Raw genomic sequence first — 14,289 nt, forward strand, 5'->3', positions numbered from 1 at the left:
GGTCATCAGTCCCCTAGAACTTAGAACTACTTAAACCTAACTAACCTAAGGACAGCACACAACACCCAGCCATCACGAGGCAGAGAAAATCCCTGACCCCGCCGAGAAACTATACTGAACAGCATCAAACAAGTCTTCGGAGTGAAGACAACGACGGGATGACATCCATAAGGTGAAGATTAGTGAAAATTAAACAATGCGTTGATATGGTATTGTCACCTAGCTGACGGACTACGGGCCAGTAGAGGATTTCTCTGTGGGAATAGTTATATGTGGTTGCTATAATTTCTTAAAAATTCCGTGACTGCATTTTCTGATGCTAGGGTAGCGGCAATATTATTGGGCAATTAGTGTTTCAGCTCGTTTAGGCGCTTGCAGAGTTTATTGCTGGATGCGGTGCCGTTCACGAGAAAAAAATAGATGATGTTGAGTTACACTAACAATTTGGGAACCTCTGATGCCTAAGCTGTGGTGTTAGCTACTGGGGAAGTAGCAATGGTGGAAGCGCTTCTTTACAGTAGACGTTTTATGTGCTGCCCACCACACATCCAAGACGTAAACCACGTTCTTTTGGGTTACTGAAATTTCCATCACACCGGAAATCATCCAAAGGGTAACAACCTTTATTACTACTATAAACCACCCAGTGCATAAACATCACTTTCCTGCTTCGTACCGAGCGAGGTGCCGCAGTGGTTAGCAAACTGGACTCGCATTCGGGAGGACGACGGTTCAGTCTCGTCTCCGGCCATCCTTATTTAGGTTTTCCGTGATTTCCGTAAATCGCTTCAGGCAAATGCCGGGATGGTTCCTTTGAAAGGGCACGGCCGATTTCATTCCCCATCCTTCCCTCAGCCGAGCTTGCGCTCCGTCTCTAATGACCTCGTTGTCGACGGGACGTTAAACACTAATCTCCTCCTCCTCCTCCTGCTTCGTACTTGCTACTTGCCACAAAGCATTACCTCCCTGGAACCTACAACACTAGAGTTTCGCACCGAGCGAGATGGTGACATGGCTGAGGCACTGGATTCTGGTTCGGGAGGATCGACGTTCAGAACACCGTCTGACCGTCCAGATTTTGACGTTAGTGACTCTTCACGTTCAGTAAGGCATTCGGGGTTTAATGAAGATCATTGAAAAGCATTAGTCCACAATGATTCAAGTCAGTGTATTCGACAGCCGGCCGCGGTGGTCTAGCGGTTCTAGGCGCTCAGTCCGGAACCGCGCGACTGCTACGGTCTCAGGTTCGAATCCTGCCTCGGGCATGGATGTGTGTGATGTCCTTAGGTTAGTTAGGTTTAAGTAGTTCTAAGTTCTAGGGGACTGATGACCACAGATGTTAAGTCCCATAGTGCTCAGAGCCATTTGAACCATTTTGTATTCGACAACTGGAAATGTGATGAACTCTGATCATTCCACCATCGTTCGACATTTTCAAGTAATGGGGAAGGTTCAATAATCGGATGTATCGTACTGCACGCCCTGAGCTAAAATAGCCGGCTGGGGTGGCCGAGCGGTTCTAGGCGCTACAGTCTGGAACCGCGCGACCGCTACGGTCGCAGGTTCGAATCCTTCCTCGGGCATGGATGTGTGTGACGTCCTTAGGTTAGTTAGGTTTAAGTAGTTTTAAGTTCTAGGGAACTGATGACCTCAGACGTTGAGTCCCATAATGCTCAGAGCCATTTGAACCATTTGAGCTAAAATAACAAAAATCAGCGGGTGGGCAAGTCTCTGCTTGCTCGTCATCAATTGGCTGGTAAACGACACCGACCATTTTTATTTTGTATCGTTACTGGTGGTGAGAAATGGTGTCTTTACGCCAAACTAAGAAATGTCTGAACCAAAACAAAGCAGCAACTCCTCATACAAAGACGTGTGCGCATTCACAAAGATAATTTTATTCACATGGAGGAACAGCGGCGGTGGGGCGTATTACGAATCCGTCCCCGAGGTATAACCATGACTGTTGAAATTTATTGTCAACAACTGAGACGTCTTTCAGACGCAATCCAAGGAGAAGGATCAGGAAGACAGCGTGAAATGATGCTACCCCACGATAACGCCCTCCAGTATTCTGATAGACTGACAAGAAACACTATGTATGAGTTGGGTTGGGAAGTTATTCCACACCCACCTTATACACCTTATCCTGCACCTCAGATTTTCACCTTTCGCGCTCTCTGTCGCACAATCTTCAAGGAACTTCCTTTTTAGATGAAAATGCACTTCGAACATGGCTCGACGAGTCAAAACTGTGATTTCTACAGTCGTGGAATCGAAAAGTCATCTCATTTTTAGCAGACTGTTGTAAATAATAAAGCAGTATATATTATTGATGACTAAATGTTATGTGTGTTTCTTGTGTTTAATAAGCTTATAGAAAAACGTTAAGAACTTACGCAGCAACCTAATACTTGTGTGCCCGCAGATGTACCGCATCCGCGACCTGTACCTCGAGTCTGTGCTGCGGCAGGACATCAGATGGCACGACACGCAGCGTACTGGCGATCTCGCCAGTCGAGTTTCTGGGTGAGTACAGCCTCATAATTCGATATCTTTCGCCTTACTTTTTTGAATGCTCCTTGTTTGTTAGTTTTCCATCACCTGAGTGTGTGGATTAAAAACCCTGTCCTGCATCGTTAGCAATATGATGTTACTGTTCCCCTGGACACTTTCTGTTTAGTCCCTGCACAACTGTTAACGACTATTATGCAGGCTATATTCCAAGTTTGCTGAAGTATTAAATGGTCTATCAACTCGAACTTCCTGCCACTCTCGTAACTGAAATATTCGTGGCTGCAGTGAGAGACATTTCATCAGTTACGTATTTCAGAGCACAAGAGTGAAGATCAAATCCATTGTGCTAGGCCATATTTACAGTTTTTTCTTCGTTAGTCATTTAATTTGTCGTATCGTTAATATCCATGTATACAGGGTGAAAATTGTTGAAATATATATTAAAAAAACGCAAATTAGTGACAAACTCTGGCGTGCACACACTTTATTCAACATGTAAACGTCACTACAGGTATTCGGATTTAGGTTATGACATGCTCGATATGCCTGCCATCATTGACGATGATGTGGCGCAGACGAATAGCGAAATTCTGCATGACCCGTTGAAGAATCCAAACATCGATACGGTCGATAACCTCCTGTTTTCAGCTCATAAATGGTTTTGGGGCTATTGCCGTACAGTTTGTCTTTAATATAGCCCCACAAAAAGGATGTAATTTTTTCTTCCTATCTACGCAATTCTGTAGCTCTCAATTCGAGCAATCAATCATTCATGATAGGAAACACAGTCATAGCTCAGTCACTCCAAAATGATTCTGAAATTTTACTTGTTAGAATGAAATCAGGCGATGATTCTTCTTCTCTGCAGGCTCGTGCTTTGCGGCAGTTTGCTAATCTGTACAAATAAAATGCCTCGTAATTTTGGGAGCGTTGTATAATCAGTCGGGAAACCTCAGATCAAGCGGATATTTGGCTTTGATGAAGTTTAACCTTCCGAAGAAGTAATGGAGCTGTTGGATTATTAAATGCAGGTTCGTATCCAGTCTTTCGGAAGTCCTTTCTGATTAACAACTACGCAATATATCGATAAATATCATTAATTCCCAAATGTCACATACACACCTTTTTTTGAAGGAGCAATATATATATATTTCCTTTTTAATCGTACAGTTCGTATCAGTTATCTTCTGTGATAAATCTCAATAATCAGATTACAGTTCTTCCAAACCAAGCTCAGGCTAATCGGCACGAAGACAATCTCGGAAGCTCCCTCTCTTTTTTTATTTTCTAACAACCATCAGAGAGAGTACTACAAAGAATACTTATGCGCTCATGGCATAGCTATTGTATGAAACTATTTTGCGCATGGATTCTGCGAGTATGAAGATAGAAAATTTGTAAACGTCATTCAAGGGTAGAATTGTATCAGAATAATTCATCGAATATAAAGAGATATTACAAGGAGTCGAATGTGTTCAGATCCGGAGAGTATGGCTGCCAATCGACGCCCATGCCAGTGGCCTCTCGGTACCTCAGAGCCAGAATACGGTCGCCAAAATGCTTCTCCAGGACATCAAACACTCTCCTGCTTCGATAGGGTCGAGCTGTGTCTTGCATGAACCACATCTCCTCGAAATCATGGTGAATTTGGATAATGGGGAGTCTTCACGTACCGCAGTGTAGTCCCAGTGCCATCAAGGAATATCGCTCCGATTATATTGTGACTGGACGTTGCACACCACGCAGTCACCCTTTGGGATTCTCAGTCTCCCATACGCGCGTACTAATTCCCATCATTCCCCGCGGCCAACCATGCAGTTTGAACGTCATAAAGCAAACCATTCAGAAATTATGATTTTAATTCATATAGTTCAATGATTGTCGCCCTGTAGGTGTACAACGATTTTCGCGAATAAAAAGTTGAAGACAAAGCATATTGCCAGAGTAGGCCAAGAGCGGAGGAAGCAGCAGTTCTTGCAACTAATGGAATAATGAAAAGAAACAAAGATGTGTTTTGTGTTTTCTTTGTAGATATAACAAGTCTCAGTACACGCAGACGGAAAAAAACGCTACATCAAGAAATAATGTAGAGTAACGAAATTTCGGAAATACATTTGTCTAAGTAACATACTTAACGACTGACATTGCAAGGTCAAAGGCTAATGTAAGCGCAAGATAAGCCATTGGATATGTGAAATGCTGGTACGTTAATAACCAGTGTAACAGCCAGAATGTTGAATGCTAGCATGCAACGTGCATGCATTGTGTTTTACAGATGACAGATATCAGGTTGTGGGACGGATTTCCATGCCCGTTGCATTTGGATGGTCAATACAGGGTCGGTTAATGCTGTATGTGGATGACGCTGGAGTTGTTGTCCGATAATTTCCCATATGTGCTCGGTTGGAGACAGATCTGATGATCAAGCAGGCCAAAGCAACATGTCGTCACTCTGCAGAGCATGTTGGGTATAACAGGGGTATCTGAGCGAGCGTTACACTGTTGTGAAACAACCCCTGTATTGCTGTTCATGACTGGCAGCACAACAGGTCGAATCGCCTGAAGGATGTACGAATTTCCAATCGAGGTCCGTGGGAAGACAGGGAATGCTCCCACTGTCATACGAAATCGCACCACAGACATAACTCCAGCTGTAGGTCCGGTGTGTGTAGCACGCAGACGGGTTGGTTGCAGACCCTCACAAGGTTTCTTCTACATCTACAGAGATACTCCGTGGCGGAGGGTACCCCGTACCACTACTAGTCATTTTGTTTCCTGCTCCTCTCGCAAATAGAGCGAGGGAAAGACGCGTGTCTGTATGCTTCCATATGAGCATCAATTTCTTGGTGGTCCTTACGCGCAATATATGTTGGCAGCAGCAGAATCGTTTGGCAGTCAGCTTCAAATGCCGTTTCTCTAATTTTTCTCAATAGTTTCACTCGGAATGAAGGTCCTCTTCACTCCAGGGATTCCCATTCGAGTTCCTGAAGCATATCCGTCACGCTTACGTGTTGTTCGAACCTACCGGTAACAAATCCAGCAGCCCGCATCTGAACTGCTTCGATGTCTTCCTTCAAACCGACCTGCTACTGATCCCAAACTATCGGTACTTAAGAATAGGTCGCTCCGGCGTCCTATTTGTGGTCTCCTTCACAAGTGAACTACCCTTTCCGAAAATTCTCCCAATAAACCGAATCGACCATTCGCCTGCTCTACAACAGTTCTCACGTCCTCGTTCTGTTTCATATCGCTTTGCAACGTTACGTCCAGATATTTGAAGACTTGACCGTGTCAAGCAGGACACTAATAATACTGTATCTGAACATTATGGGTTTTTCCTTCCTACTCATCTTCATTAAGTTTAATTTTTCGACACTTAGAGCTAGCTGCCACTCATCAAACCAACGAGAAATTTTGTCTTACAAGGAGATGTCCCCAGCGGTGCGATCGACTTGTTGAAACTATCTATAGAGTGATGTACGTAGCTTAAGATCCCAGATATCACACATTGCAGCCATTCACCCTGGTGATCCCTCGTTTGCGAGTAGCTGACCAAAAAAATTCAGAATTTTGTGTGTTACGCAATACTGTTAAAAATGTTGGCTTATGTAGTACTATTGCTGGCTGTAATTGATAGAATGACAGATTGGCTTGCAGGAGGTTGTAGGATCCAATCTCATCAGGTGCACTAAGGTTCTACTTTTTCTTTTTTAATCGTTATCGAAATGACTTTGATCTCATTTTTATTCAATTAATTGATTTAAAAGTAATATTTTAATTCAATTTCTTTGTCACATAATTTTAATTACGATATCATAATATCAACTTCTGCACTTGCTCTCATTTTTCTTCCTATCATTCTTTCTCCTTTTGTTTTTTAACTGATAGTTCCGAATTTTCACATAATTGAATATTATACAAGGTTAATATAATTAAATTGATATCCATAAAAATTCCGATAGGAAAAATAATGATACAGAGGAAAATTGAAACCAAATAAAACGTTCATACGGTGATGGAAATTATGTGAATACGGAATAGAAATAAAAAATTACATTCGAACCAATTAACTGAATAAAAATAATGATCTAGGTAATTTCAATAAAGAATTGAAAATAAAAAAAAATCTTTGTGCACCTAACGAGATTTGAACTCCCAACTTCCTGTATGCAAAGTTGTTAACCTATCCGTCACACTATTGAGTATCACACAAAATCCTGAATTTTTCGTTCTTCGGTTACTCGCAAAGAAGGACCCATCGGGTTGAATACCTGCAGTGTTTGATACCTGGTATTATCTTAACCTACATTACCGCATAGAAAGCGTCAAAAAGTCGATTGCACCGCTGGGGACCTCTCCTTGTAAATCGTCTTGTACCTTCCTACAATCACTCAACTTTGATACTTTACTGTACACCATAGTATCATCAGCAAATCACCGTAGATTGATTCCCACCCTGTCCGCCAAATTATTTATGTATACGGAGAACAACAGCAGTCCTATCACGCTTCCACGGAACACTACTGACGATATCCTTGTCTCTGATGGACAGCCGCCGTCGAGGGCAACATACTGGGTTCTGTTACGTACGAGGTGTTCGAGCCACTCACATGTCTATGATCTTATATATATCGTCGTCCATTAGTTAAAACCGGCAATAGGACACCGTAACAAACGCTTTCCGGAAATATAGAAATATGCACTGTGTCTGCTGCTCTTCATCCAGAGTTCGCAGTACATCATATGAGAAAAGGACAAGCTGCTTTCTAAAACCATGCTGATTCGTGAGTGTAAGTTTCGCACAGTCTCAAGAAAATTTAACATATTCGAACCGAAGAATTGTTCAAGGATTTTGCAGCAGACCGAAGTTAGGGATATTGGTCTGTAATGTTACGAGTCCGTCCTTTTACCCTTCTTATAGACTGGAGTCACCTGCGCTTTTTCCCCGTCACTTGGAACTTTGTTCTGAGCGAAAGATTCACCATAAATGCAGGCTAGGCAAGGGTCCAATGCTGTAAAATACTCGTAAAACCTAATTTGGATTCCATACGAAAATGGTGATTTATTTGCTTTCAAATTTTTCAGTTGTTTCTCTACGCCAGGGATGCTCATTAATAAGTGGCCCATACGGGAGTCTGTCCGATGGTCAAATGACGGTATGTTTACACGATTCTCCTGTGTGAACGATTTCTTTGAACCAACTCATGGCCAATACAGGCACCGCGGCAGAAAGAAGAACAACATATAGCTAAAAATCGCGAAGATAATGAAAGGTGGAGTAGACAATTTGAGTTGAATTATATAAGATTCCGCAGAAGGAATGGTCAGTAATCAGGGATATGAGAGAAGTCTCATTCGAAGTAAAAAACGTTTAGTAAACATGGGATCTGAAATGCGCGCTGTAAGAACTATGAGCACCTCTTCATGTTAGATACTGTTAAACAAATGTCTTCTAATGCGAGCTCTTTGCTTTCCATATTTGAAAATGGTGGTATGGACCGATACAAGAAGAAAGTCCGGTAAATATGGACTCTAAAGCGCATACCTCAAGAGCTATGAGCACTGGTATGTCTTCGCTATTGTGAAGCACATCTCTTCAATTGAACAAGTGCTCATAGCTCATAAGATGTGCCTTTTTTAGCCCTTGTTTACTAGACGGTTTTTTCTTGTATTGGTCTCTACTGCCTCCTGCAAAATATGGAAAGCGAGGAACCTGCTGTAGAAGAGATTTGTTCCACAGTATAGACGATGAAGAACGCTCATAGCTCCTCAGGTATTCATTTTAGAACCCGTGTTTACTACGTGGATTGTTTTGCTTCGAAGGATCATTCCTGCCACATCCTTAAATACTGGCCATTGCCGAGACGCTCTGTATAGCTCAGATATAAAGAGTGACAACAAAAAGATTAATTCAAAAAGACATCATACTACGCATCCAACGAAAATTCGTGGAAAATGACAAAGCGTTGGATCAACAACCTGCATTGCGCTATGTAGCTCAAGTAGACAGAGCGATACTAGCACATCAAATACTAGAAGAAACAACGCCATTTTCGCAAATATCACCCAAATCTTTATGAGAAACGAAATGTAAGGATGACTGCAGATGATTTCAATCACAGTAATGTCAGCTGTGCTCTTAGTTTCATACCTAACCTCACCTTCGGCAATCGTGCCACATTCGGAATAAAAACAACCAGCTGTTTGTGAGAGCGAATATTTTGAATACGTTTGCTACTTGTCTCATTCACAGCAATTTAAACTGTGCTTTTAGGTTCAGATGATTCAAATGGCTCTGAGCACTGTGGGACTTAACATCTGAGGTCATCAGTCCCCTAGAATTTAGAACTACTTAAACCTAAGTAACCTAAGGACATCACACACATCCACGCCCGAGGCAGGATTCGAATCTACGACCGTAGCGGTCGCGCGGTTCCAGACTGAAGCTCCTAGAACCGCTCGGCCACCCTGGACGGCGTGCTTTTAGGTTCCTGACAAACCACGCCCTCGGAAATTGCTAGGCATTCGGAGTAAATAGCACATTAAATTACTCCAGTTTGACAACCACAGATAACATTTAATAACAGGCCGCTTACATCGTTCGCATAAGAAACTCATGTCGTCGCACACAACGTCAGAACTCGAAGCCAAGAATTGGAATCGCACACTAAAATTGACTCTAGAATATTCGCACCTAGATACTACACGGCCACGCTGGGGTCTTAATGACAAGTCATTTTTTTTCGGAACTTACGGGTGGATTTTTTTCAGTTTGTACACGAAGCCAGGTATTATAATGTTTGAGAAGTGCATGAGAATACTGTAGCCGGTTTGTGTGAACAGGTATAACATTTTGCTGCTAGTAACAAATGGTGCTTCATACATGGCTAAAGCAGTTAAGGGTCTTCAGGTTCTCTACCCCAGTAGGGGGTGCGTCGTTTGCTTTGCACATGTGTTACACAGAGTTGCAAAAGAGATGCGACCAGATTACTCTGATCTGGATAAATTAATTTCCTGTGGCAAGAAAATCGATGTGAAAGCTCATCAACAGGTACAGAAATTCAGGGAAAAAGCACCTTCACTGCCCCTCCCCCTTCAGCATTTCTTACACGATGGGATTTTTAGCGTAATGCTTCTTAGTGTTGCTGTATCAACTACACCAAAGTAAGGAAAATCTTTTGTGAACTTGACGGCGATAAATCGAGTGATATAAAAGCTGTCAAAGAGGTCCTTATAGATACCTTGACTAGAAACTCAGCACACATCAACGTCAACTTTTTCTTGTGTTTAAACTGTGTAACTGTTCAATATTTGTGTTACATATTCATTAAACATCCAAGAACACGTGCCATAGCTAACATTATTTCTTTTTTCAATATGTTTCCAGTTACAGTAACATTTGTCCGAAATGATCGCAATTGTACCACATTACCCTAGTTATCCTACTGTCTGTTACTCAAAAATAAAAAAAGTATGTATAGCAAAATTTAAATTTTCAATGTTTAAGTCAGTTTTTATTAAAAGTTGTTGATTTGTAACGTGAAACAGAGGAATGTTGCAGTGAAAATAAAGGAAAACGATACAGCTTTATCATATAGCGCTGCAAAAGGCAGTCTCTTCAACAAAAGGGTAAAATAAAAAAGAACACAAAGAAATGTTTCAAACATCGCTTCCAGTACTTCGTCGAACATGTATTAAACATATTTCTGTTATTGAGAAACAAATTCTGCATTTATCCTTAATAAAAGCAAACTCTTGCTTTTGATCATGATGAAGAACGCTATATAAAGTACAAATAACAACAACAATAACGCAGATTTCTTGTGTTTGTACATGTAAACTGTAGCAGATTCTATTACATAAAAGCGCAAGAGTTACGCGATCAACTACCTTTTATTACCTATAAAATGCAGTTTATATCCTCTAACGATACGCAGTGGACTAACAATGATTGATGTGTTGTGCTAATTATGTGCAAAACAAACAAACGCACAAACCAGAAACAAAGAGAACTCGTCGGGTCCAGGTTCCTCTCTTACACATTGCTTACTTACCTCGCCTCCCCACCAGTGCTGCCAAGACTACCGGTAATCCTACCTTTTATTACGTCATTAATGTAGTGTACCGTAGTTTTGGTAGAGCGCTCATGTACGTAGAACGCATCGTATCGCTGTACACTTTCATCTTCAGCTTGGCCAGTTATGTAAACAAAAGGCAAGCTTTTTCTGATGCACGACGCTAACGCTGTGGATGGCTCGGCAGAGTGCTTGTTGATTTCGCCGACGTATTACCACAATTTGCACTGAGGTGACAGAAGTCAGGGAATAGCGATGTGCAAATATACAGATGGCGTTAGTATCTTGTGCACAAGTTATAAAAGGGCAGAGCATTGGTGGAGCTGTCATTTCGGCTCAGGTACTTCATGTCAGAAAATGCTCGACATGATTATGGCCGCACGACGGAAATTAACAGATTTTCAACGTGGAATGGTAGTTGGAGCTAGACGCATGGAACATTCCATTTCGGAAATCGTTAAGGAATTCAATATTCCGAGATCCACAGTGTTAAGAGTGTGTCGAGAACGCCATATTTCAGGCATTACCTCTCACAACGGACAACGCTGTGGCCGACGGCCTTCACTTAACGACCGAGAACAGCGGCGTTTGCGTTGAGTTGTCAGTGCCAACAGACAAGCAGCACTGCGTGAAATAACCTCACAAATCAAGGTAGGATGTACGACGAACATATCCGTTAGCACATTGTTGCGAAATGTGTCGTTAATGGGCACTGGCAGCAGTCGAAAGACGCGAGTGCCTTTGCTAAAAGCACGACATCGCTTGCAGCGCCTCTGCTGGGCTCGTGATAATAAGGGTTGGAGCGTGGATGACTGGATACCGTTACCTGGTCAGATGAGTTCCGCTTTCAGATGGTAAGAGCTGACGGCAGGATTAGAATGTGACGCAAACTTCACGAAGCCATGGACCCAAGTGGTCATCATGACACTGTGCAAGCTGTGGTGGTTCCATAATGCTGCAGGCTGTGTTTATGTGAAGTGGACTGGGTCCTCTGGTCCAACTGAACCGATCATTGACTGGAAATTGTTATTTTCGGCTACCTGGAGACTATTTAATGTCACTCTTGGATTTCATGATCCCAAAGAAGGATGAAATGTTTATGGATGACAATGCACCATGTCACGAGGCGACAATAGTTCATGAATGGTTTCAAGAACATTCTGGACAATTAGGGTGAATGGTTTGACCACTCACATCGCATGGCACGAATCCCATAGAACATTTATGAGACATAATCGAGAGGTCAGTTCGTCCTCAAAATCCTCCATCGGCAGCACTTCCGCAATTATGGACGGCTACAGACGCAGCACGGATCAATATTTCTGCAGGGGACTTCCATCGAGTTGTTGAGTCCATGCCACCTCGAGTTGCTGCACTACGCCGGGGAAAAGGAGGTCCGACACGATGGTAGGGGGTATCCCACGACTTTTGTTATCTCAGTGTACAGCTTTTTTCCTCATACTAGCATCGTTTCCGTGGTTACTGTTTGCTGAGCTGTCGCCATACGCAAGGCCAGCGCTGACTGGTCATGTTCAAAAAAATTTCTCTGAGCACTATGGGACTTAACATCTCAGGTCATTAATCCCCTAGGACTTAGAACTACTTAAACCTAACTAACCTAGGGACATCACACACACCCATGCCCGAGGCAGGATTCGAACCTGCGACCGTAGCAGTCACGCGGTTCCGGACTTAAGCGCCTAGAACCGCTCAGTCACAACGACCGGCTGGTCATGTTCACTTCATTGTCACACTCACCAATTTTCCGGCTCTGTATATGCGCCTTATACTCCTTGGCGGTGGCGGATTCAAGTAATCCAGTGATACCACATTAATAGCACGCTCTGCCTGTTGTGGTTAATCTAGCCGTCGATACCCGCAGCTGAACTGTATAACTCAAGCCTGCATGTTCCCCTTGCCGTCATCAATACAGAAGGTGTTCGGCTATTGCGCAGAGCAACAAGTTCTCCAGATCTCTTGCCTACTGAAAACATCTGCTCTGTGGAGTGAAGTAGCCGTATCTGTCATCCAAAGTGACTTTGTTCCGATGCTCAGCATTATTAGATCCAGTGTTGCTGCCAGTAGACCAGCTCGATGTGCTAAGTATTGTGCTTTACATGCACAAACATAAAAAATCTAATTATTACTGTTGTTACGTTACTGAGTACAGCGTTCTTGGAAATTGGATATTTGTGCTAAGTTCTGTGGGACCAAACTGCTGAGGTCATCGCTCCCTAGGCTTGCACACTACTTAATCTAACTTAAACTAACTTACTCTAAGGACCACACACACAAACCCATGCCCAATGGAGGACTCGAACCTCCGACGCGGGGAGCCGCGCGAACCGTGGTAAGGCGCCCTTAGACCGCACGGCTAGCCCGCCCGGCACGTTCTTCATCACGATCAAAGCCAAGAGTTTCGTGTTATTATTGATAAACTTATTTATGAATAATAGAAATATGTTTATACAAGCTGCACTAAGTACTGAAACAGTGTTTAATATATTTTTGTTTTAAGGTTTTTTATAATTTCACCTTTTTTTGAGTAAATTACCTTTTCTAGCGCAGTATGACAAATCGGCATTTTTTAAAACTTTTACCAGAACATCCCTTTGTTTCACGTAATAAATCAGCAATTTTCGAATAATACCTGAAATAAATGCTAAAGATTTCCATTTTGTTATAAATACTGTTTATTTTTGTGCAATAGGCAGGAGGACAACTACGTAGAACAACAATGTTGTGTATGCTACGCAGCCCTTTATATATCTCACTCAGTTTTTAGAAGGTTTACCCATTCTGGCTTCTAGGGGAATCTATAAGCAAACAAAGTGATCGAAATTAGGTAACATATGATAGGTATCCAACATAGCTAATGTACTGACAATGCGGCTACGATCTGAACTGAGCAAAGTTACTAGCAAAACTACTGTTGGCTACGCTTAGTTGTGATAGTGTATGGGGCACACAGTAGTTTCACAATTCTGTTCATTACTGAATAAAATATGTTCAAATGTATGTGAAATCTTATGGGACTTAACTGCTAAGGTCATCAGTCCCTAAGCTTACACACTACTTAACCTAAATTATCCTAAGGACAAACACACATACCCATGAGGACTCGAACCTCCGCCGGGACCAGCCGCACAGTCCATGACTGCAGCGCCTGAGACCGCTCGGCTAATTCCGCGCGGCTCATTACTGAATAAAAAAGGTGCATTAGAAATAAGCAGTACCAATTGTATCTGTGACTCATTAATTCGTCGTGTAGAAAACACTGCAAAAACTAAGTACAATTTATGTTTCATCATTTTAAAAATGAAAATGATCAAATAAGATTCGTTTTCAATCAAAAGTTTAGTTAGGTGCTAATGCTGATGACATTGGCTAGAGGGTTCTGGCTATTATCTGATTGCGTTAGAAAGATTGGGAACCACCGCTTTATAGGGATGAGAAGTAAAATTTCTTTGTTATCCTTCCTGGTACTGCAGATTTAACGGCCAGCAGTGGATTCACTAAGCCGATACAGTTAGCGTAGAAGAGCAACAGTCTGGTTAAGGAATGTTACTGTCGAGTCAGTGCTGTCAGGCTGTGAAGCAGGAAAAAGAGCCCCACTTGCTGAGTAAACATTGTGCAATCAGTTGTATGAGGCCTTGTTATTAAATTTTCCCCGAGACATTTAAGTCTTATCTTTATC

At 42.3% G+C, this 14,289-nt stretch overlaps 1 protein-coding gene across 1 annotated transcript in view; it reads left to right on the top strand.

The window, feature by feature from the left end:
- The window catches only part of LOC126174878 (ATP-dependent translocase ABCB1-like), a 206,369-nt gene that overhangs the window by 56,971 nt on the left and 135,109 nt on the right, over positions 1–14,289 (top strand). The window contains exon 6 of the mRNA XM_049921294.1: positions 2,429–2,529. Coding sequence (XP_049777251.1) covers positions 2,429–2,529 — 101 coding nt within the window. The remainder of the gene's footprint in view (positions 1–2,428; positions 2,530–14,289) is intronic.

The sequence above is a fragment of the Schistocerca cancellata genome, chromosome 3 (assembly GCF_023864275.1).
Source record: "Schistocerca cancellata isolate TAMUIC-IGC-003103 chromosome 3, iqSchCanc2.1, whole genome shotgun sequence".
In the NCBI taxonomy this organism is placed as follows: domain Eukaryota; kingdom Metazoa; phylum Arthropoda; class Insecta; order Orthoptera; family Acrididae; genus Schistocerca; species Schistocerca cancellata.